The sequence below is a fragment of the Zingiber officinale genome, chromosome 6B (assembly GCF_018446385.1).
Source record: "Zingiber officinale cultivar Zhangliang chromosome 6B, Zo_v1.1, whole genome shotgun sequence".
NCBI lineage: Eukaryota > Viridiplantae > Streptophyta > Magnoliopsida > Zingiberales > Zingiberaceae > Zingiber > Zingiber officinale.
The window spans coordinates 10,195,528-10,216,317 of record NC_055996.1 but is presented as its reverse complement, the minus strand read 5'-3'; the positions used below and the strand labels follow the sequence as shown (position 1 = coordinate 10,216,317).

The following is a 20,790-nucleotide window of genomic DNA, read 5'->3' as shown; positions in this document are numbered from 1 at the left end:
CTGGTGTCATCCAAAGCCATGGAGCTCTTATTTTCCAAGGGTTTTTTGAGATTCACTCCTCTAGGGAGTTTTTTTGGGAAAATAATGAAAGTCCACGAAATTTACTCAAATTTCAAATTCGACCTCTTGCTGCACCCAACTGGTTCCAATCTGCAAAAAAGAAAAGCTATGGCCGCCGCCTTCTGCTTCCCATGCCTCACAGCAAAAGCTTCAAATTAGGGCAACGATGATCAAGCAAAGAATTCAGAGACCGACGCGGAGATAAGTAAAAGAGAATCCAATTTGTACAAGCAATAATTTGCGAACATACTCGTCGTCATCTTCCATAGCAGCAGCAACTTCTCCGGCCATGTCCTCGTCTTTCTCCTTATTTAGCTAAATAGATCATCATACACTCAGTAGTGAGTACACAGACAAGAACAGGATTCCAACAAGAAAAAAAAAAGAGGAGAACGATCTAAAAAAGTGATTTTTGAAGCAAAAATGGAGGTCGCTACTGGTGATCGAGTGCGTTGGGTCCGCTGCAGTAGCTCAAGTATGGGTTCCAAATCCACTGGACCAGGAATTTGCTGCCGCCGACGCCGTTCACGTTGTAGGCGGCGCCGCTGCGGCCGTCGATGAGCATCTGCCCCGTGTAGGCCCCGCCGCCGCCGGTGCCGTAGATGCCCTCGCAGAGGTCGGCGATCTCGGTGGGGAAGCTGGGGTCCTCGCCGGCGTACCACGCGTTCACCAGCGGGTTGGAGGCCATCTCCGCCAGCTCGTGCGCCACCACGCTGACCATGCCGTCGACCCCGACGTCGCCGTTGGGCGGCCGCTCCGCGGCGCGGAGGCCGACGGCGAAGGGCGGGACGGCGAAAGGGTAGGCGCAGAACCCGGGGCACTGGACCGCGGAGTTACCGGCCCAGGCGTAGGGGAGCGTGTAGCCGACGATGGCCGGGAAGGTGAAGTAGTGGAAACCGCAGGCCGTGAGGCAGAAGTCCTGCACGGCGACGTCGGCGGAGGTGAGGACGAGGTAGAGCCCGCCGCGGGGGTTAACTGGGAGCGGGCGGCGAGGCGCCGCCACCGCGTCGCGGATCACGTTCTGGATCGCCAGGCGGGAGAGCTTGCGGCCGTGGGAGTACCGGCGGTCGGAGCGCTCAGCGCCCAGGACAACAGTGGCGGAGATGTTGGCGCCGGTCTGGTCGGTGTAAAGGCGGACGGTGCGCCACCAGGCGGCGACAGAGGGGCGCGGGGCGGAGGGGGCGGAGATGGAACGGAGGAAGCAGCGGAGGATGTGCTTCTGCGACGGCGACCAACTGCCGTACCAAATGGGGTGGACGGTGATATTGGCGGTGAGCACCGGCCCCATGTGGTACCGTAGCTTCACGAACTCCGACGATCCCTCGTACTTCTTCGACTCCCCCAAAGCCGCCGCTTCGCCTCCGGCGACCAAGGCGGCATTGTTTCCCCCAAAGCTTCCATCCTCAGCGAAATGGTGCGGCCAGGGACGCCATGCGACCACTCCGCCGCTCGCCACGGCGACAGCTAGGAGGCCGAGAGCTAAGCATTCATGAAATCTTCCACAGCGCGACATTGTAGAAAAGACGAAGCCGTCGATCTTCGTTGTTGCTCTACTACTCTTGCTGGCTAATTATAAGGAGCAGCCATGAACGCGAAGGAGGAGGCAGTCACAGTTAACAGCAGGGGCGCCATTGAAGATAGCTTTGTGGGAAGGTAAGTAATGGAGGACAGCTGGTGTGCTCAGTGTATCCCTGTCAGAGTTGGCCCCTCACCAGCCCCACTCCTGCACGAACGAACTAATCACCATCAACTCCAAATAACAAGTTTGATGGAAGAATTCCGAGACTAATTCGATGGCTTTCTGTGAGGTAATTTTGGAGAAATTCATCCAACACTTTACGGAGACAAAATTGCAAATTTTCTCTCTCTGACGGGGTTCGGCCGCCGCTAAGCTCAGCCCAAGATCGTTGGTCGGCCGTACTGGGCGCCCCCAACAGGCGAAGCGAGGGGGGACAGGGACGGGACGAGGGTGGGGCCCCGCGAATTCCTGGAATAAGGATAATAATTGCGCTGCGAGCGTTAGGGACGGCGATGATTACGACGAAGGAGCGGGGAGAGAGGAGTGAGGCGGGAAATGGAATGAGAATGATCACGAGAGAGGGAGGGCTAGTGGCGATGGATTCGAGGAGAGGACTTGCGTTTAGCGGGTGGTGAGTTGGTGGGGGTAGTTTTCGTAGGTTTGGATTTGGTCGGGGAGTTGTGCAGCAGTGGGTGGCGAAGACACGGCTTCGCCAGCGTGGCGTAGAACCACGTCCTCCGGCCACAGCGAAGTCGGGGACGGTCGGAGGTGATATATTCCCAACCTTTTTGAGGATTATATGTGACTCTCAATGAGTCCAAGTATCCGGACCCCTTCCAAACGTCCGACCCAATGAAAGTTGTCCACAGAGTGTGTAGGGTAATAACTTTTATATATAATTTTTTTACTCTACACACACTCCCTCTTGAACGATCTCACAAGTCCGGATGCTCGTCGGGCACTCGGGTGACATACATCCAGGCACCTAAACCTATGACTATGAGGATGTGCAGAAGAGTGCAGGTTAAGAATATACAGAATATCAACATACTCTCTCTCTCTATATATATATATATATATATATATATATATATATATATACCTCACACACCTTTATACATTTTTTTTAAATAAAAATAAGAATGATCTGCACATGTTACATAGGATAAAAAAGCTTATATATTGTTATTTTGGGAGCACAACATGGGCAACGCTCACAGTAGGGAATCGATTTTTTTTTGTTTATTTTTTTTAACTTCTAAAAGAAAAGGTAAATTTGTTACACCCCTAGTGCTTTTTTTTAACTTCTAAAGATTAGGTTTTATATATAACTAAATAAATAAACTTAAATATATGTTTAGTTCATTAATATTCGTGAACAATATTCATATATATATTTATTAATAAAATTATTTTCAATATACTAAATAAACAAATAAATTTAAATTATCAAATTTAATAACCAATCAAACAATTAAAAATTTAAAATAATCAAACAAACTTGAATTGAACACTAAACAAACTAAGTTCAAGCTAAGCTCAAATCAAGCTTGAATTGAGAATTTGATAACATCTAAATGAACCAAGTTTAAGTCAATATTCAAATAAGCTTACGCTCATAAAAAATAAATCAACCCAAACTTAAATAATCATTTTAAAAACTAGATTCATTTTAAGCTCGACTTGATTATCTTATCAAATAAATTTGAACACCCTAAGTCAAGTCGGTTGAGTTACAACCCTACTGGTCGCCCCGCATGCACTCAATCGCTCATATTGGGCGCCTGCCATGTGGGCACCCCTTCATGTGTATGCGCCCAATGTATCAATTATGTACAATAAAAAATAATTGGAGGGAAATGCAACAATTCAAGGAATGCTCTTTAAGCTGTGTTTACACCAAAAAAAACAGAAAAAACAGAAAGTCGTGAAAAAGGAAAGGATTGAGTGAAAAAGGAACAGAGAAGAGAGAACAAAGATAAAAAAAAAAGTTGACTGAGAACCTCAGTTATCTTATGCCTCAGTACGGCCGTGATCTCATAGCAGCCGTGAGAGCTCATCCACTTTGAGCTCATGGTAGCCTGGCCAAGCTCAGCTGCAGTGGCATGACCATAAGTTTGACCGCATTGAGCTTGCGCGACCACAGCGTGGCCATCAGCTCGAGGAGCTTGCGACCAACTGCACGGCCATGTCACTGCAGCAACCACGGCATGGCCACCAGCTTGGTCATTCCAATTCACAGCTGCGTGACCACGCAATCATGGCGAGGCCACAGCCCAACGAGCTCACAGCCAACTGCCAGGCGTGAACTCGTGACCATCTGATTTGGGAAGAGGAAGGAAAGTTTCTTATGCTCAATTCCACAGAAGGATTTGAAATCCGTCCATTTTTCAGAGTACATCTCTCACGTATTTTAGATATCCAAATTATACCAGTAGTCCATTTTTTTCAAATCATTGCAGGTCATCTAGGTGATTTAGTTGAATATCTGAATCTACTTAAATGCATTAAAACGCAAAAGTATAACCAAGATTAGAATCAGTATCATCCTAAAAACACATTAATGTACTTATAACCATCAGAATAATTCAGTCAAACAACTGGCTCAAAACATCTCAAACTGTGATTTAAATCACATTTTAAATCAAGTCTCATAAATAACTCTTATTTTCACACTCTAAGCACAGGAAGATCATCAAAGCAATTTGGCCAAATCAATTTTTTATTTTTTTCCCCAAATAGATCTTACAAATCAATATATTATCATTTTTTCCAAATAGATCTGACTCTCAAGCATTTAATAATATTCTTATTTGTCCAAAAACAATAACATTAAAACACTTAAAAAACTAGAGAAACAAGACTAATTCATAACATTAAAGATATTTTAGATATCTAAAAGGGAAAAAAGGACAACTTCTAAAAATTGAAAACAAGTGTCTTTTAGGCAATTTCATTCTAAAAACACTCCTTCGAACTAGGTATCACGATTGGTTCATCTATACTTTTAAGGGAGTTTGATTCCAGAGGAATTTCTCTTAAGAAATTCCATTTTTTTTCTAGGAATAACTAGGCTGGCGATTTAGCAAATGCTCATTCAATTAATTACAAAACCGAAATTTTGGTACAAAGTTGTCCGTAGTGGTAATGGCGGGAGCAGATATCTCAGGAAATAAAAGACTTCCAGTGGCTATAAATACTTGATGGGAGATGAGATGTGTGTCTTACCTTCATCAAGTACCACTGTGTGCAGTTGTATACCACGGTCATCACTGTATATATCAACAATTGGCTGGGCATACCCTAGTGGCAATGTCACCTTTTGCAGGCTTGCATAGCACTCTGCAGGGCCTTGAGGGTTTTGAGATTCAAGAGGCAAAAAAATGCACCTGAGGAAAGCATTTGATCAAACAATTAGGCAAAGAATGAAATAATCAAGTAGAAATTATGTAGAGCCATGCTTAATGAATGAAGGGAAAAGAGAGGAAGATCTGCAAATGCCAGTGTACCAGCTTATAAATTATGGAAATTTTGGGACAAATAATAGAATGTAGCATTTGTAGGACCTCTAAAATAATAATAGAAATAAAGATGTAATCGAATTTTTTGACACAATCCTTGAGGTGCATCAATGGAATATATCTTCAATTGCTAGAACCTCTTTTCTGTACAAAGAGCTTTAAGCCAAAACCACAATGAATAAATATGCAGTGATAATGAAAAGGGAGGAATTATCCTTACTTGCATCACCAATACCACAAGAACATTGTCCATTATCGCACTTTGTTCTTCTCAGGACCTGCTCAGGTATCAAAGGGACACTAAACTACACTCTTACTGCTATCAAATTAGTTAGATACAGCCAAGAGACTAACCAAATATGTTGGACCTCAAGGGGAACATGTTCAGTGATCCCCTTGATTTTAGGTCCTTAAGCTGCCATAGTTTGCTTGGCTTGTCAATTTTTTGTGCGGAATCACTTGGTTCTCCCACCACAGAAATGGATCTTTGCTGGATCTTCTCATGGTAGATAGCTGGAGGCGAGAGCTTTAGCTGAGGCAGAGTTTCTGTCCTAAGGAATTTACCATTCTTCTGGAGATTATTCAGAATTTCAAACTGCAAAAGAGTTCAACAGGTTCATCTCTTAAAGTTATGAAACTGAGCATTAACTAATTTCATCAATAAATCCAAGTACCCGAGAGATTTGCTGAAGGCCAAAAGGTTTCTCCATAACTTCTGATTCATGAACATGTTGAACACTAAAGATGGACTCTGATGGTTGGGAGCTAGTAGAGCCTTTTACTAGGCCATTCTCCAGGAAAAATGATTTGTTTCGTGGACGGGGATTTTTTTTTGGTAGGCAAATTGGGCATCTAACTGACTCACTTTTTTTGCTTTCCTCGAATTCACATTGCAGATGAGTTGTATGACCACAGCTAAAAACTCTAATTCCAGAAGTTGAACCTTTGGTAAATGTGCATCTGCAAATGCAGCAAATGAAATCTTGAGGGGCATAAGCATGAGAGACACCTTTTTTCAGCAAGCTTAAGCTATAAAAGGTATCATCCTCAATTAATGATTTAGCTGTTCCCTGGAAAAGTCAAAAGCAGAAGACGTACATCAAGAATTTGTCTTCATGAGAAAAAATGAAACAAAACAAATTACTCAAGACTCTACCCAGTCAAATCTTTACAGTGAATACATAATACGCATAAGCAATAATGAAATGGTTGGATGACACATGTCGCATGGAAGCATACTATAACATGGGGATGCAAATCATCAGTCTGATATAGCAAAAGAATGCTGATTAATACCTTATGTTTAATTCTTAAATAAAATGAAAGGAAAATTTATGTTCCCTAATTAAAGGTGGTGTTGGCAACAATGGATGCAGTACCGTGTTCCGAAACTGTCAGAAAACATATAGGATACAGCATAAGTGGAATATTTAAGTTCCCAAGACCGACATACCAGAATTTTTCTCTCGTAACCGTAAGTTCCAAGCATTTGCAAGATAGTCAACTTAAAATCACCAAATTCTTGATTGCCATTGTCAGAAAGAAGTTTGGCCATTATAACTGGAAGGGGCATATATCCAGCCATCCCTTCAATTAACTCCCCGACAAATTGTGAGAACAGCTTTCTCAAAATAGTAGCAGAAGTTTTATGTGAAATCTTCCATTTAGGCATGGGCTCCAAGACATTCATGTGATCTGGATTGCCATGTTTTTGATTCAAAGAAGCTGGTTTGATGGCACAGAGCCACTTCATTGGCTGAGAATAGCTGGAGGAAACTGTATGTCAGGTAATAGTTCAACTTTAAGTATTAATTCAAGAGATTACAGAGTGATTGAGTTTATTAGTAAGCTCATAGTATGCAGCTTGTGAGTCTTGTATGCCAGATAAATGTCTTGTTTACAGAAACTTTAAACTCCTATAGAGCTTAAGGGTGCAAATAGAATGCTTGCAGATAGTGTTAGAAAGCTAAAAACATGCTGCCTGTGTTAAAATGAATAACATTAAATCAGTTCAATATTGCAGAGCCATAATATTTCATATCCTTATCCCACAATACATCCTTGAATCCTTTCAAGAGAAGTGACTTCTCCTAAATTACAATTGATCCTTATTAGTTATTGAGATAATAGTTTTAATTTTTTCCATATACTGGTTCAAGTATCCTGATTTTAGATTGCTAATCTCTACTACCTGCTAGTGGGTTGAAGGCCTTCCAAATATTGTGCTTATTCAAATTATGCTTCTACCATAATTTAAAATCTTTGAACACTTGCAAGCTTAAATAAGACACTTAATAAAACTTCAAAAGAGGCAGAGAAACACAATGAAACCGGTGCTGGTCTTTTAATTATTATCATAAACTGTGGTATGACTAAAGTCTCAAATGATCATCTGTCTAATTCAGCAGAACAAGAGACCTAACAAGAAAATATCATGAAGAAAATAAAAATTACAGTGAAGTTATGGTAAAAATATAAAAAACTTGGAAAATTTTCTGGATGTCAAGATATACATCCTGCTTGGAAAGATAACAGATGTGTTAATTGACAATGAAATGTTAATTGTATCTTACAAGTCAAGCAACCGAAACCAAAGCGACTCAGATTCTGTAGTGTCTAAACGCCGAGTATTTCTTTGGCATAGGCTAATGGAAGCATGCAACACATCACTCACAGAGATAACCTGAACAAAGTAACAAAAGCAAAATTTCACATATTATACAGATCCTCAAGGTTCCTATAGCAAAAGTTCAGGTTCATAACCTCATTTAGGTTCATAATATCTTCAAACTGCCATAAAGAATCACTTGATGCCACCTCATAAATTTTCTTTTCCACAGCATCAACAAGCAAATCGATCTTTTCATTAAGCCCAGTCAACATAAGCATTAGAGCACTACCAACATCACCAACCCTTTCTAGTAAAAATGCAGCAGCGTCAGTGACACCATATTCTTGACAAATATGGAGACACTGCTCAAGTCTATAATTGTCGAAGGTTTCTAGAAATTTCAAGACTGAGTTGCGCTCAAACTGGCATAAAAGCTACAGGGGAAGATAAAACAGTGTGATATAATTGTACCAATAAAAGAAGATTAGATCATTAGCGAAAATATATAAAGAAATTAAGATATGTGCTTTATCAATTGACATTACAATGAACAAAAAATGAGATTAGAGATATAATTGCCAGAACATCTATTATCTTTGAGAACACTCCAATATTGAGTACTTTGAGAATTTGCACGATGAAATATGATGTGCCTTTGTGAGATGTGAATTGTCTTACAACAAATTGTCATATCCACAAGAGAGGAAAGAAAAATAAAAGGAAGGATGGAGATATGAAGGATTTCAAGGACATTTGGAACATTAATATTTAATAATAAACCACAAAATCAGATTTAGTCAAAATTAGGAATTACTTCGGATGTAGACCAATATCAATTTTGTTGAACCTCAATGAAACTCCCATCATTGTATTACATAATTTTAAGTAGCTCAGAAACCTATGGTGCATAAGAGCCATGTAACCGATCACAATAAGTTAGGACATGGACCATGCGGTTGTAATTGGTTGAGAAAGGTTATCTAACATGAGTCATTTTAACCACATTAAGGCCAAGAACTACTCCATTAATACAGTTGGAGAACAATATAGGTCACAAAGAGATATAGGCTTTCAAGAAGCTCATCGAGATATGACTTACAAATCCATGGATGAAAATCCCATCAAGTCAGATCCTACAAAATAACTTATATGACACTCCAATCTTCTCATTTGATAATAGGACCTGTATTGTTCTAACATCTCACCAGTTTACTAGACTGCTACTCTTGATTCAATGGATATGACGTTTCAAGCAACGTTTCAGGGTACAATGGAGCCTTAATGGACTAAAATACACAAATTCAGAGCATTGTGCCATGCGTACAGAAATGCCTGTCGTTTATAGAAAATAGAAGAAACATGTGCCAACCTAGGTAGCGAACTAATCATTCCACTAATTTGCACTACAAACAATATCAAGCAGGCAATACTGAAAATTCAAGGGGGGCATAATGATAGTGTTAGACTGACAAACGAATAATTATAACCTCATCATTAATACCTAGAAATATACATCATATTTGTAAAACAGATATAAATAAAATGACATGGGATATAGCTGCTTTTTCATGCTTGCTGCAATAATTTAAGTCTTACCGATAAAAACAGTTCTGTCAGTTCATCATTTACTTGAATTGTGTTCTGATGCAAAAGCTTTGGGAAACTTGCTAGTCGTTCAGCATATTCTTCAAGATTATTTGGTGTCTCCCTGATCTCACCAAATGGTGGGTTTGAGAGACAAAGTGTTTCAAGCACAGGAAATTTAAGGTTTCCTGACAAATGGATTTCAAGGGTTGTTTTTAAGAAGAGGAACAAGCTTTGTGGATGAGAACGCAATTCTGATAAGATATCCTGAGTTTCACTACTAAATTGATCAATGACCAAGAAGAACGCGCATTCTCTGTCACATTAAGAAAACATGTTTGGAACATAAACATGTAAATATGCATCACAAAAGGAAAACGTGCAGCTTGCTGTATATTGTTATTTAAAGGAATAACCAACGTTGGTATCACCCAAAAATTTACCTGCTTAGCTTGATAAGTTCTGGAATTCGAGAAATTACAGCCATCTTAAAAGAAACATTATTATTTTTCAGCTGTAACATAATCTTGTTAATGAAAGCAAAAGCATGGATTGGCTCATCTTGATCCTTCATGTAACTATCTAAAGCATCAACAAATTGACCTCTGATCTCATGTATTAAGCCACAAGCCTATTAAATTAAAACCAAATCTCATTAACAGAACCAACCAACAATTTGGTGGTGATAAAAGAAAAAAATATTTTAACATATGAATGTCAACATACAGATCACCTGATAAAAATGGGCATCTATGCATAGATGCATGACATCATCAGAATTCCAGTCCACCTGAGGGGCAACTTTAAGCAAAGTGAGCACCTGTTTCTCTGGTCGAGAAACTTCATACTTCATATTGGGATCATCTGATGTCTTATCCTGTGATGTCAAATGTCTAAGAATATGTTTTAGCACCTTTTCTGAAATAGTAGCTTGCTTATAGGAAACAAGAAATGCGATGAACTCAAGTATTTGACCCAAATCCTCCTTTGAAGGCCAAACTTCAGCACTGTCCTCTATTACAAATGATTTTATCACCACTGACTTCAAATCAAGAATATCTATTAGTGTGTTTGCAATACTCTGTACCATTGCATTTTGAACTTTTATGCGATGAAAATCCTCTTCCTTTCCGTCTTCAGCATTACTCTCAACTTTATAATGCATAGAATCAACTATCTGAGTGCACCCCTCTTCTAAAAAAGCACATCGTATGACTTTAAGGGTTGCTTCAGTAGCCAACCAAAGGAGATAACATAGATTTGGGCAAATTCCACAGGATGCCTTGAAGCTTTTGAAGACTGGAGAGGTTAATGATTTTGAGTCCTCCAACAAAAAACTTAATAATTCTTCTCTCACTGATTGCAAACGTTGAGATGATATTGTACCATGACCTACAACCAAATTTCTATTTATTAATGACGAATGACATTATTGAACATTACAAAACTGTGTTTACTAGAAATAGAAAAGGAAGCAGGAAAATTATGGAAAGAACAAGTCCAAAAAGATTACACATTAGATAATTAGATAACATATTTATATAGCAATACAAAATCACAAAAGAATGATATTGGTGTATCATGTTTGTTCAAGAAAGAAGTGATGTAACAGACTAATGGAAGAGATAGGCATGGAGATTCAACTATTTAATGGAATTTAGTGCTAGCAAGTCAAGCTGAAAATATTAAATTTTAATTGATCTTTTGAAAAATGGATGATTTGACTGAGATCAGATAAGATAAAAAGTTGAAAATTGTAGAACTTGGATTGGAGAAATGAAACAGGTAAATACTAGATCAAGCGGACTCTATAATTATTCATATGGTAAAACCTTTGACCTCATTTATCTTTCAGACATGACAAAAAAATGGAACCTCAACAAGAAAAAGTACACTATAAATTATTCCACCTCGAGAAGACTTTCAGGCAATTGTTAGTCTAGTTTATGAAATGATAAGTGAATCTGGCTTTTTTTACTGATTTTACTCACAATGAACATTCAAAGTGTGAGCAGCTAGGTTCACACAGTTCACAGATTGCTTCAGGGCACAGATATAGTCCTAAAGATCAAGGCTTCTATTTGCTTTTCCCCCAAAGGTTCTAAAACTGTTCTCAATATGCAGGTTCTAGTCATGGTTCTGATAAACCAAACCAGTATGTGGTGGTATATATGTGCATGGATATGTAGCTCATATTGAAAATCAAATAAAATTTACACAAACAAGTAAATAAATAAAAGTTCAACAATATGCAATATGTTAGTTTTGTCCTACAATCATATCGAAGAATGAGTAAAAGCATACCAGGGGGGAATGCTAAACCCTGAAAACAATACTTTAGATAAACAAGCATCCGGTACCTGCTTAAATGGATAGTATAGGCTATTAATTACCATGTAAAAATAAAGAACTAGTTTATAGAATAGAGTTGTTAATAGAAAACAAGTATATGACACTTTAATATTGACAAATCAATAATAATAAATAAATTGATGTACCTTCAGGTTTTCTCGTGTAAAAATGACTAATACACATGGATGTATGCACCAAAACTGTAATTTATAATTGTTATAATGTCATGTATCAGCAAGCCAAACATCTTAATCATAGACCATAATACAAGCAAGAGAATGTCGCTTGATTTATTCATTTCAGCAACTAAAGCAAAGAATCCAACATAAATAATGAGTAAATTAATAATTTGATGAATTTAACAAAACTTTAATATTTTATCACTGAAGGTAAATAAATTTTATTGATCAAGTGCGGAGAACTCAACTATTCTTGATTTTTATATTTGAAAATTCAAATTTTTGAAGGATTAAGAAAAATTGAATAAATTAAAGAATACATACCTATTTGGGCATCAAAACAGAACAGTAAAAGAAAACAATATAAAAAATCCAAAATCCCACAAGATATCCTCAAAGCTATTAGATGTGTATTATATGTTATTTCAAAACATGGATGAAGCCCGCCACCCATAATGGAAGTAGGGAGTGGGTGTTTGTATACATACAGTTATGATCTCATTAACCGTACATATTCTGTGTAATTGGCCACAACTAATGGTGATAATGATGCAATTTATTTGAGGATGACAAACTGAACGTAGGCTTCTCTATCACCACATAATAAGGTAGCTTAGAAAATCGTGGAAAGCAAGTATTTTTGTTACTCCTTATGTTTTCTTTTTAAAATAGTTTTCTACTGATTTTTTATTTATGTGAAATAGAAAACAAATTTATTTGCAGGATCCCAAGCCTAAAAAGGTTCCTCCAAACAACATAAAACGATACTCAAATCTCAATCATGTTCCTCATACTGTGTTACAAACTTCAAAGAAACATGGTAGAGAAACCAAATGCATGAAGGCCGCGGAATTTCAGATATATTGACCAAGCAAAAGTAGGGCATACCCAATAGAAGCAGCGTCTGTTCTTGAACTATCTTTTACAACACATATAAGTTCCTCTAATGGTGTCCTGTAGTCATCTAAACCTCGATTGAAAAGATATATCAGTGCACCATAAAGACCATGTTCACGACATAATCTTACAACCTGCATGATGAAAATATTGGAATAGCCTCAAATCTCAAATCAAAATAAAGAATATACAGAATATGCCTCAGTGCAAACTAGTAAATCTTAGAGAAAAAAACCAAATAGAAGTTTTCCAAACTAATCAAATTAGATTACTTGATTAAAGTCCAGAGAAGAAATATTCATGTGAAGGACGCATTGTTCAACACGTTGCAACCATCCTCTGCTACTATAGTGCTCTACTAGGGCTTGCATGATCTGTAAGTTTGTTTAAGGAAAAAAAAGAATTTAATGGTCAACAACTATGAATGGATGTAATCAATCCTATATTGGTGGGAAATGCAAGAATCACCTCTGGTGGTAAAGATCCAAGCATGTCTTTCAGAATGTATGGCTCCAAGATCTCCAAAAATGTGCCTGTCATAACATTAGTATATGTGCATAACAAGAACAAGCTTGAGACATTAGTATTTATCAAAATTTTGTATTTGAAAACCTGTTGATTTTATCTAAAGGGTATATAATTGAATGATAGAGCACGATAGACTAAATTGGAAACTCTATTTAGAAAAGTTGAATTTATTAGAGTGAAAAATATAAAAGATAGATAGACTAAAGAAAACACTACTCAATGTAATAAAGAATTACTCAACTGATACAAATTGCTAAATATTGTCAAGCATAAGCTCAATAAGATTCATGTGTTCCCAAATAGCTGGGACTACCACATGTTGATGATGATAATGAGTTGGCATCTCTAGACGATAAAGAAACTAATCTTTTGTTGTTGGTTTTTTTTTAATTTTGAGTAAACCATGTTGATGATGACAATGAATTGGCATAGCTAGTAGATAGGGTAATTAATATTCCACTCTAGTTATGTGATATCTCCAAGTCAGTCCAGTTTAGAAATTGCGAACAAATAACGGAGGTTTAAAAGGTTTAGATAAGTGAAAGATCATCAACTTGGGCTCAAGTATTTTGCACCCTTACTAGTGATCCTATGAAACATTGATCTTAATGATTTCTGTGAGAATTAAATGCATTTATTAGTTTTTTAAAAAACAGAGAGCTCTAACCCAATATTCCACTCTATAAATGAAGTACATCAGGAAAATAAATAAATAAATAAAGACCCATAAGAAGCTGAATTCTAACAGAAAAGAATATGAATCCTACATTACTTTAAGTAGTATAAGCATTACCTCCATGCTGAACAGCAACAAATTTAGTGAAGATACTATCGAATAAGATGTCAATCCTACTTATGTGTATGCAAAACTCCACAGCTACACCACCAACACGAGCATACTGATCCTCTATCTCTTTCTGAAGGGTACTGTCTGATGACTTTATATCTTCCACTAGACCGGCTTTTTCAATTTGGTTGCAAAATGCAACTGAAATATATGAGAAAACTTCATCCACGTATGATAAAATTAACTCCACAAGAAATGGCATTATAACCTCCCTTATAGCAACAACTGTTCTTGGAAGATCAATTACACCCTGGGCATGGCCATCATAAAGCCTCATTGACATATCAAGTGCACCCATCCAATCACCTGCTCTCTGCAGTACTTGAATCCTCTCTCTCCAAGGAAGTAGACGTGAAACTATAAGATGCATTGGCCCTAATATGTATACTGTAGCTCCTCTTACTGCTATAGAATTGTGAAAACCCTTCTCTGGATTTCCAAAGGTGTTAGAAAAAAATGTGTTATAAGTTATTACATCATCAATTCCCAATCCGCTTACAATAAAACTTGTACGATGAATCTCATTTCCATCTTTCGTAAACAAGCAAAGTTGTCCTCTAAGTGTAACAACCACTAGCATCTACAAAAAGACAACCAATAAACAATTTTATTTGCCACACAATGAATGAACCCAAAACAATCATGGATGGTGGAGATATAAAAGTACCTTATCATCTAACCATGCAATGCCTATGGCAGCACTATCAAGGTTCCACTCCCTGTATTTTTTCATCTCTGATTTTACCAACTGGGCCACTTGGACATTTCGGTCCCATGCAATTGCAAGCCATGAAACTTTATCAGAAGAATCTGCAGATGGGAACATTATTCTCATAAGAACAATGAGCCTTCATGCGCATATAAGTACAAAGTTGTCCAGGAAACTTTAGAGCCAGACCTAGTGATGAGTCATCTGCCAATGTCCATTTCCATGCAGCATAAGGCATGGACCCTTCACGAACACCCTCTGGTCTAGGAAATTTATCGAACACCTCTACATTCGGACTTAGTCTTACCTGAAATGATCAATGACACAATGTGTACAAAATATCAGTATTTATAGTTAATTTAAGATAAACTGCAAGAATAATACTGTCTTTTCTCTATCTATATGAATGTTCCGTACCACCAAAGCATTTTGATGGGTGACAAATATGACCACACCTTCTTCCACCACTGGAGAACCTTCATTGAAGAGCTTCCATCCACTCTCCCCTCCAACTACACCTCCAACAACACCTCCAACCATGCTGCTAAGGCCATTGGAGGATGCTGATGAATGAATTTGAGAAGGTGCAGATACAAATCCATGCATATCATACAATTGAAGGGGGGAAGCACACAGCACTGTTCCAGTTTTTTGGCCATCAAGTAGACACTGTTGCAAGGATTTTAAAAGAGATGAGGACAAATAATAAGAGATTCTAAAATAGATGAGTATCAAGAACTTTTTCAATTACTTGTGTCTTGATAGAGAAACGATTGAGCAGAGGAACAACAGAAGCTGTATGTAATAAAACAAGCCCCCTAGAATCGCCAGTAACAGCTTTAAACTGGCGAGTGACTTGTGGATCTTGTCCTAAAAACAGTGTATGGACAACTGGCACTGCATGCTCTCCAGTGATAACTTTTGCTGCTATTGCTTTCTGTACATCCCAAATTGTTAAATGACCATTACCATATCCAGCTAATAGTAAATCACCTTGCTGATTAAAGCACATTGACGTTACAGATATCTGAGTTTTCTCAGCATGAGAACCAAACGTTAGCATCTGCAAGACAAATATGCTTTAGAACCAATAAGTTTTTCCACATTGTCATGCACTTTAAGGTGCTTAGGTCTGTATGGCATTGATACTAGGCACTGATCCAAGCAAAGTAAAGCACTGGAAATTTTATAGAACAAGATAATTAGCAAAGAACTAGGTCATAACATAACATGACAAATGAACAAATATAAAATCTATCACAGCCTGCTTGGATGAAAGAACTGATCCATTCACTTATGAGATCCAACGACTGACCCAAAATTTAAAGCCAAGTTCATTTAACAGCAGCTAGATGATCTATGCTTATAATGACCCTCTATTAGCCAACAACTCACCATGTAGTACTGAATTGGGGTGTTATACAAACATAACCTAAGCCTGAGTAGTTGTCACCAATTATGAGATGCCTCATCTGAAGCACATTGGGGCACTACATTGGTGCCCCACTTTTCCTTCAATCTAGGCAAACACCTAAACTAATTTGCAGATGTTCTTCTGTGTTATACAGAATAGTGAAAGCAAAGAAAATCTAATTAATACATACAATAGTAAGTCAGATTTTGGACGATAGTGAACTCCCATGACTGCATCAAACAATCATGACCAACAAAATTGTAATAACATAACCAAAAAATTTCCAAGAGAAACAAAAAGGCATTTTTTGGTCAATCATACATACATGCATGGCCAGGATCAGCCACCCAATAATCCCAGTTGAATTAGTTCAGGCTTGTTGTGAGCCAAAAATAGTCTTTAGAGAGAGCAGATGACCCGAGATGAAGCTTAATTGGGTTAATAATGACTGGATTTCCTTGTTTCAGTGGCATATCTACAATACTGATTTTAAGATGCTTCTACCACAAAGTTGGTTTCTACAAATTCTCACATTAAGTATTCAAGTTCAAGCCTCCAAAAACAGCCTTCATCTAGGCAGTGAAAGAAGTGCATTCTTAAAACCCTGTGGAGAGCAGATTGTTGGAACACTAAAATCTTGGAGACCACAAAAGGAAGGTGAAATGTAGCCTATAGTAAACCAACTTCATGACCATACTTCGCTTACCAAAGAAAGAATATAGCACTGTAACAACTCATCACCACTAGGAATTTCTGCTCAACGCATATTAGAAAAAAGGACGTTTAAATTTCTAATTGTTCATTTCTATTAGGCAACTTAAACACTCCCAACAGAAATAGAAGTTGAATCATACTACACATGCTTGGCTACAAACATGTACCACTAAAGAATGAATATATAGGCAAATGATGCAAAAGCATAAATGTAAACCGGATGTGATACAATCAAATGAATGATAAGGGACAACCTTGGAATCTGTACTGTCAGCAGAGTGAGCAGAGTATTTGCTAGCTAAAACTATAATGGTTCCTTTAGACATGCCTACAGCTATATAATTCAAGTGAACTGCAACCACTTGCGGGGAACCATGGTCACGCTTGAATTGTTGTGAAGAAATAGAACGAGTGATTGCATTGTCAAGATCTATTTGCAAGTATCCAACAGCAGGTGGTCCCCTTCGGATGCCCTGTAGTCTCATTGGCTGAGCAGCAGCCCCTTCCTCCCAGTGTAAACCAGATGATGCATGCCGCTTTTCAAGCTCCTCGGCCCATTCAAGAGGCTTCATAGAGGCACGGAGCTTTTTCTCAGCCTTCTTCTCAGCTCTCTTACTGTTCTCTGCCTGAGACAATCGCTCCTCTACTAATTTATCAATGTCACTCCCACTATGAACTTGTTCTCTCTCCTCTCTTACGCCTCCATTAGGAACATTGTCCCCATTGACGTTATCTCCAACAGTAGGTGGAACTTGCAGTTCCACTTGATTATTAGAGTTAACCATGTCATGGGGGACAGCAGCACCGTCTGTCAGTGGCAAATTATCATTCCACATCGAAAAATCTTCACCAGGAATCACAGCAACTGGCGGTACCTGGCTAGTCTCCGACAGATTGAGAACATCTTCGTTAGCTTCCAATTGTCCAGGGGTTTGGCAAGATTCTACTGCAGCAAAATGAACACCTAGTTCCTCTGCTACTACATTAGTTTCCAATTGCGCAGGTGTTGGGCCAGATGGTTCCAATATATCAACCTCACTATGGATTTCCTCAGTTGCTTCAGCTGATGACTGCAAAATTTCCTCTTCATCCACCCCAGATTCCAAGTTTTCACTAAGAAAGGTACCTCCGGAATGCTCTGATCCATCCAGTCCTTCCGAACCAGCACTCTCCAGTCCTTCATCCGCATCTTTCCAGACAGAGCCAATGCCTGCCCTCCTATTCTTAATAGCTATCGCATGAGGCGTCGGGACACTGCGGGAGGCCGCGGCCGCAGCAGCAAGAGCAGCACCAGGCTTAGGGTTAAGCCTGACACCACCAAAGTAAGAGGGAAGCGGACGAGATGAAGAAGACGAGGAAGATGCACCATTCCTCAGCCCTAAGGAAGAGAGGGAAACGGAAGCAGAAAGCTCGCGAGATCGCCGTCTCCAATCGAACGACGTCGATGGTTCCTCTGCGCCTTCGGAAATCGAATCTCGAGTTCGTCTCGAAGCTTCCTCAACAAGAGCAGCTTCCTCCTTAGGCTTGGGATCAGGGGTTGGAATTGGGGTCTTGGGGGCGGGAATTGGGATCCGGGAAGGAGGGGAAAGGGAGGAAGAAGAGGAGGAATCGGAATCGTTGAGAATCTCGTCGACGGTCCGACGATGAACTGCGTCGATTTCGTCGTGGTCGTCGTCATCGTCGTCGCTGGAGGAGGAGAAGAGGTCACCGCCGTGGGATCTGAGGAAGGAATCGAGATCGAGCTCCATGGGAGGAACTCCTCGCCGAGGCGTCGACGACGACGATGAGGGAGCCTTCGTGGTCATCGAGGTGGCGGCGACATCTCCATTACCTTCACCACCAAAAAAGTCTGTTACAGTATGAGAAATGGTCCAACCGACGCTCACTATAATGGGCTATAAACAGTAGTTCCGTCCCTTGCTATATGGGCCACAAAGCCCATTTAAGTAGTATGTAATCTGTCAATATATATTTTGTTAATCCAGTTATTCACATGTTTAAAATGAGCTCAATAAGTTTTTCAAATAGCCTGAGATTTCATCAAAACTTTCCGTTTTATAGTTAAAATACTTCCTCGCCATTAATAAGTAAATAATTTAGGTGGTGGTTTGCAAAAATATATTTATTTTAAATCATAGATAGAAAACATTTTGAAAATTAGAATAACAATGTCAAGGATATTTTCCAGTTAATAAGGATAAATATTTGGAAAAAACATTAAATATCAGGGATGTAATTTTTTATTATTTATAATGCTAATTTACCTTGGAGGATAGATAATAGAAGAAAACTACAGTAATAGAGGTATAATTTAAAAATTATTTCTTTTTTAATACTCATTTATTTAGGAGGATAGATGATAAAAGAAAATGTTCATATAACCATAACAACAATGGTCAATCTTATCTCATTAAATGAATTCAATGAGTTTATTTTTTATTATATCATTATCTATATTTAAATAAATTTTATCTTATTTTATTATTATAAAAAATTATCTTTGCCTTTCTTTGATAGCAAAGATGAAATCATTACCTTAGCAGCCTCATACATTCCAAAGTAATATCGAGAATCGAACAATGTCTCTATGATGCCAAACTCTGTCCGAGTACCAACTCAACTCTACCTGGGAAGGCATATATATTTCATCTTCCTAATTATATGATAAAGTTGACACTCAAACATGCTTCTCTAATTTGTTGAGTTTGAAGTATCACTACTTTTACACTTTCAATATGACTTGCTCATTGAGTGATTGATAATGGTTTGAGAGTTAAACTTGTTACTGTCACACGATCTGTGTTAAACTTGTTACCGTCACACAATCTATCAAAACCTTCCATCTCTTCGTAGAATAAGAAAATATTGTATAAATTTGTTGTACTACTAAAAAAAGTCTTTTACTTTTCCATAGGAATTTGCAATATCACAAAGTGTTAAATTCAAACAATAACAACAACATGGAGTGTATAATGTTATAACATTTATATTCAACAATTTTTTTATATGTCTTGACGTCTCCCTTTCATATTTGCTCCATTATCATATCCTTGCCCTCCCACATTATCAAGATAAAAACTTTTCAATACATCTTGTAGTTCTTCAAATAACCCTTGTCTTATTGTATCATCCACTTTTAAAAATCCCAAAAGATATGCTTCTACTTCCATTGGGCTTGTAGAAACATCAACACATCTATAACCAAAGTCATTTGCTCTTGATTACTAACATTATGAGTGCAATCAAGTATTAAAAAAAAGAACTTATTTTTTTTTTTTAATATTTTGAAGAATACAACTCTTGATTTCATAAGCTAACAAATATATCAATTCATTCTGAATTTTGTAGCTATGATAATAATGATGTGTATTTCTTTCAAGATACTCCTTCATCACTTAGTCTCACTCAACAATAGAATAAAGTTTCCATTGTTATTATTATAAAGCTTCTTATTACTACCACGAAATGCTACGTTTTGTTTAGTCAAATGTCTCACAAGTGAAAATAATCGGTATAATACCTTCCTCCAATACTCTTTTACCTTCTTGATTTGATCTTGAATAACATGATCAATTGCTGTACTCTTCACTAACCTGATATACAACTCAGACCAACTAGCATAATAATTAACATGCTTAATATTTGTCTCATGTTTTTTAAGTCTACTACTAAGATGCTCTCAATCACAGTATCCCTCATTTGCTAGTTGACTTGGTTGAGATCCCTTTTTAAACAACTTGAAACAAAAACATAATGCTTTATCAAATGCTTTTGAATATACCAACAAATCTCTAAAGTGTTTTTGACCATTTGTCAAAATCTAAGTGTAGAAATATGAAGAAAATCATCTATTTG

At 38.1% G+C, this 20,790-nt stretch overlaps 2 protein-coding genes across 3 annotated transcripts; both read right to left on the bottom strand.

Moving 5' to 3' along the window:
- Positions 1 to 262: 262 nt before the first annotated feature.
- On the bottom strand, positions 263 to 2,208 carry LOC121991933 (protein EXORDIUM-like 3). The gene is made up of 2 exons (XM_042546017.1): positions 1,901 to 2,208; positions 263 to 1,783 (listed from the first exon to the last, which is right to left on the bottom strand). The coding sequence occupies exon 2, from the start codon at positions 1,571 to 1,573 to the stop codon at positions 494 to 496; it is 1,080 nt and encodes a 359-aa protein (XP_042401951.1). The 5' UTR covers positions 1,574 to 1,783; positions 1,901 to 2,208; the 3' UTR covers positions 263 to 493.
- A 3,112-nt stretch (positions 2,209 to 5,320) lies between these two features.
- LOC121991931 (vacuolar protein sorting-associated protein 8 homolog) lies at positions 5,321 to 18,802 on the bottom strand. 2 transcript variants are annotated; one of them, XM_042546015.1, is made up of 19 exons: positions 17,190 to 18,802; positions 15,559 to 15,870; positions 15,225 to 15,476; positions 14,997 to 15,114; positions 14,766 to 14,908; positions 14,045 to 14,678; positions 13,192 to 13,256; positions 12,996 to 13,097; positions 12,715 to 12,857; positions 11,600 to 11,655; positions 10,029 to 10,687; positions 9,739 to 9,926; positions 9,308 to 9,611; positions 7,864 to 8,145; positions 7,674 to 7,783; positions 6,554 to 6,866; positions 5,775 to 6,170; positions 5,455 to 5,695; positions 5,321 to 5,378 (listed from the first exon to the last, which is right to left on the bottom strand). In XM_042546015.1, the coding sequence occupies exons 1-19, from the start codon at positions 18,738 to 18,740 to the stop codon at positions 5,353 to 5,355; spliced, it is 5,895 nt and encodes a 1,964-aa protein (XP_042401949.1). In that variant the 5' UTR covers positions 18,741 to 18,802; the 3' UTR covers positions 5,321 to 5,352. The 2 variants fall into 2 exon arrangements, with proteins under 2 accessions (XP_042401949.1, XP_042401950.1); XM_042546016.1 differs by lacking the exons at positions 5,321 to 5,378; positions 5,455 to 5,695; positions 5,775 to 6,170 and having other exon boundaries at positions 6,621 to 6,876.
- Between the last annotated feature and the right edge of the window lie 1,988 nt (positions 18,803 to 20,790).

Bases quoted from the DNA above. Each gene is read 5' to 3' on its own strand.
- LOC121991933 (XM_042546017.1), bottom strand. From the start codon at position 1,573: ATGTCGCGCTGTGGAAGATTTCATGAATGCTTAGCTCTCGGCCTCCTA.
- LOC121991931 (XM_042546015.1), bottom strand. From the start codon at position 18,740: ATGACCACGAAGGCTCCCTCATCGTCGTCGTCGACGCCTCGGCGAGGA. The intron at 14,909-14,996 runs GTCTGGCTCTAA...TCCCATCTGCAG, and splicing joins GGCAGATGACTCATCACTAG to ATTCTTCTGATAAAGTTTCA. The intron at 5,696-5,774 runs GTACTTGGATTT...ACTCTTTTGCAG, and splicing joins GCCTTCAGCAAATCTCTCGG to TTTGAAATTCTGAATAATCT.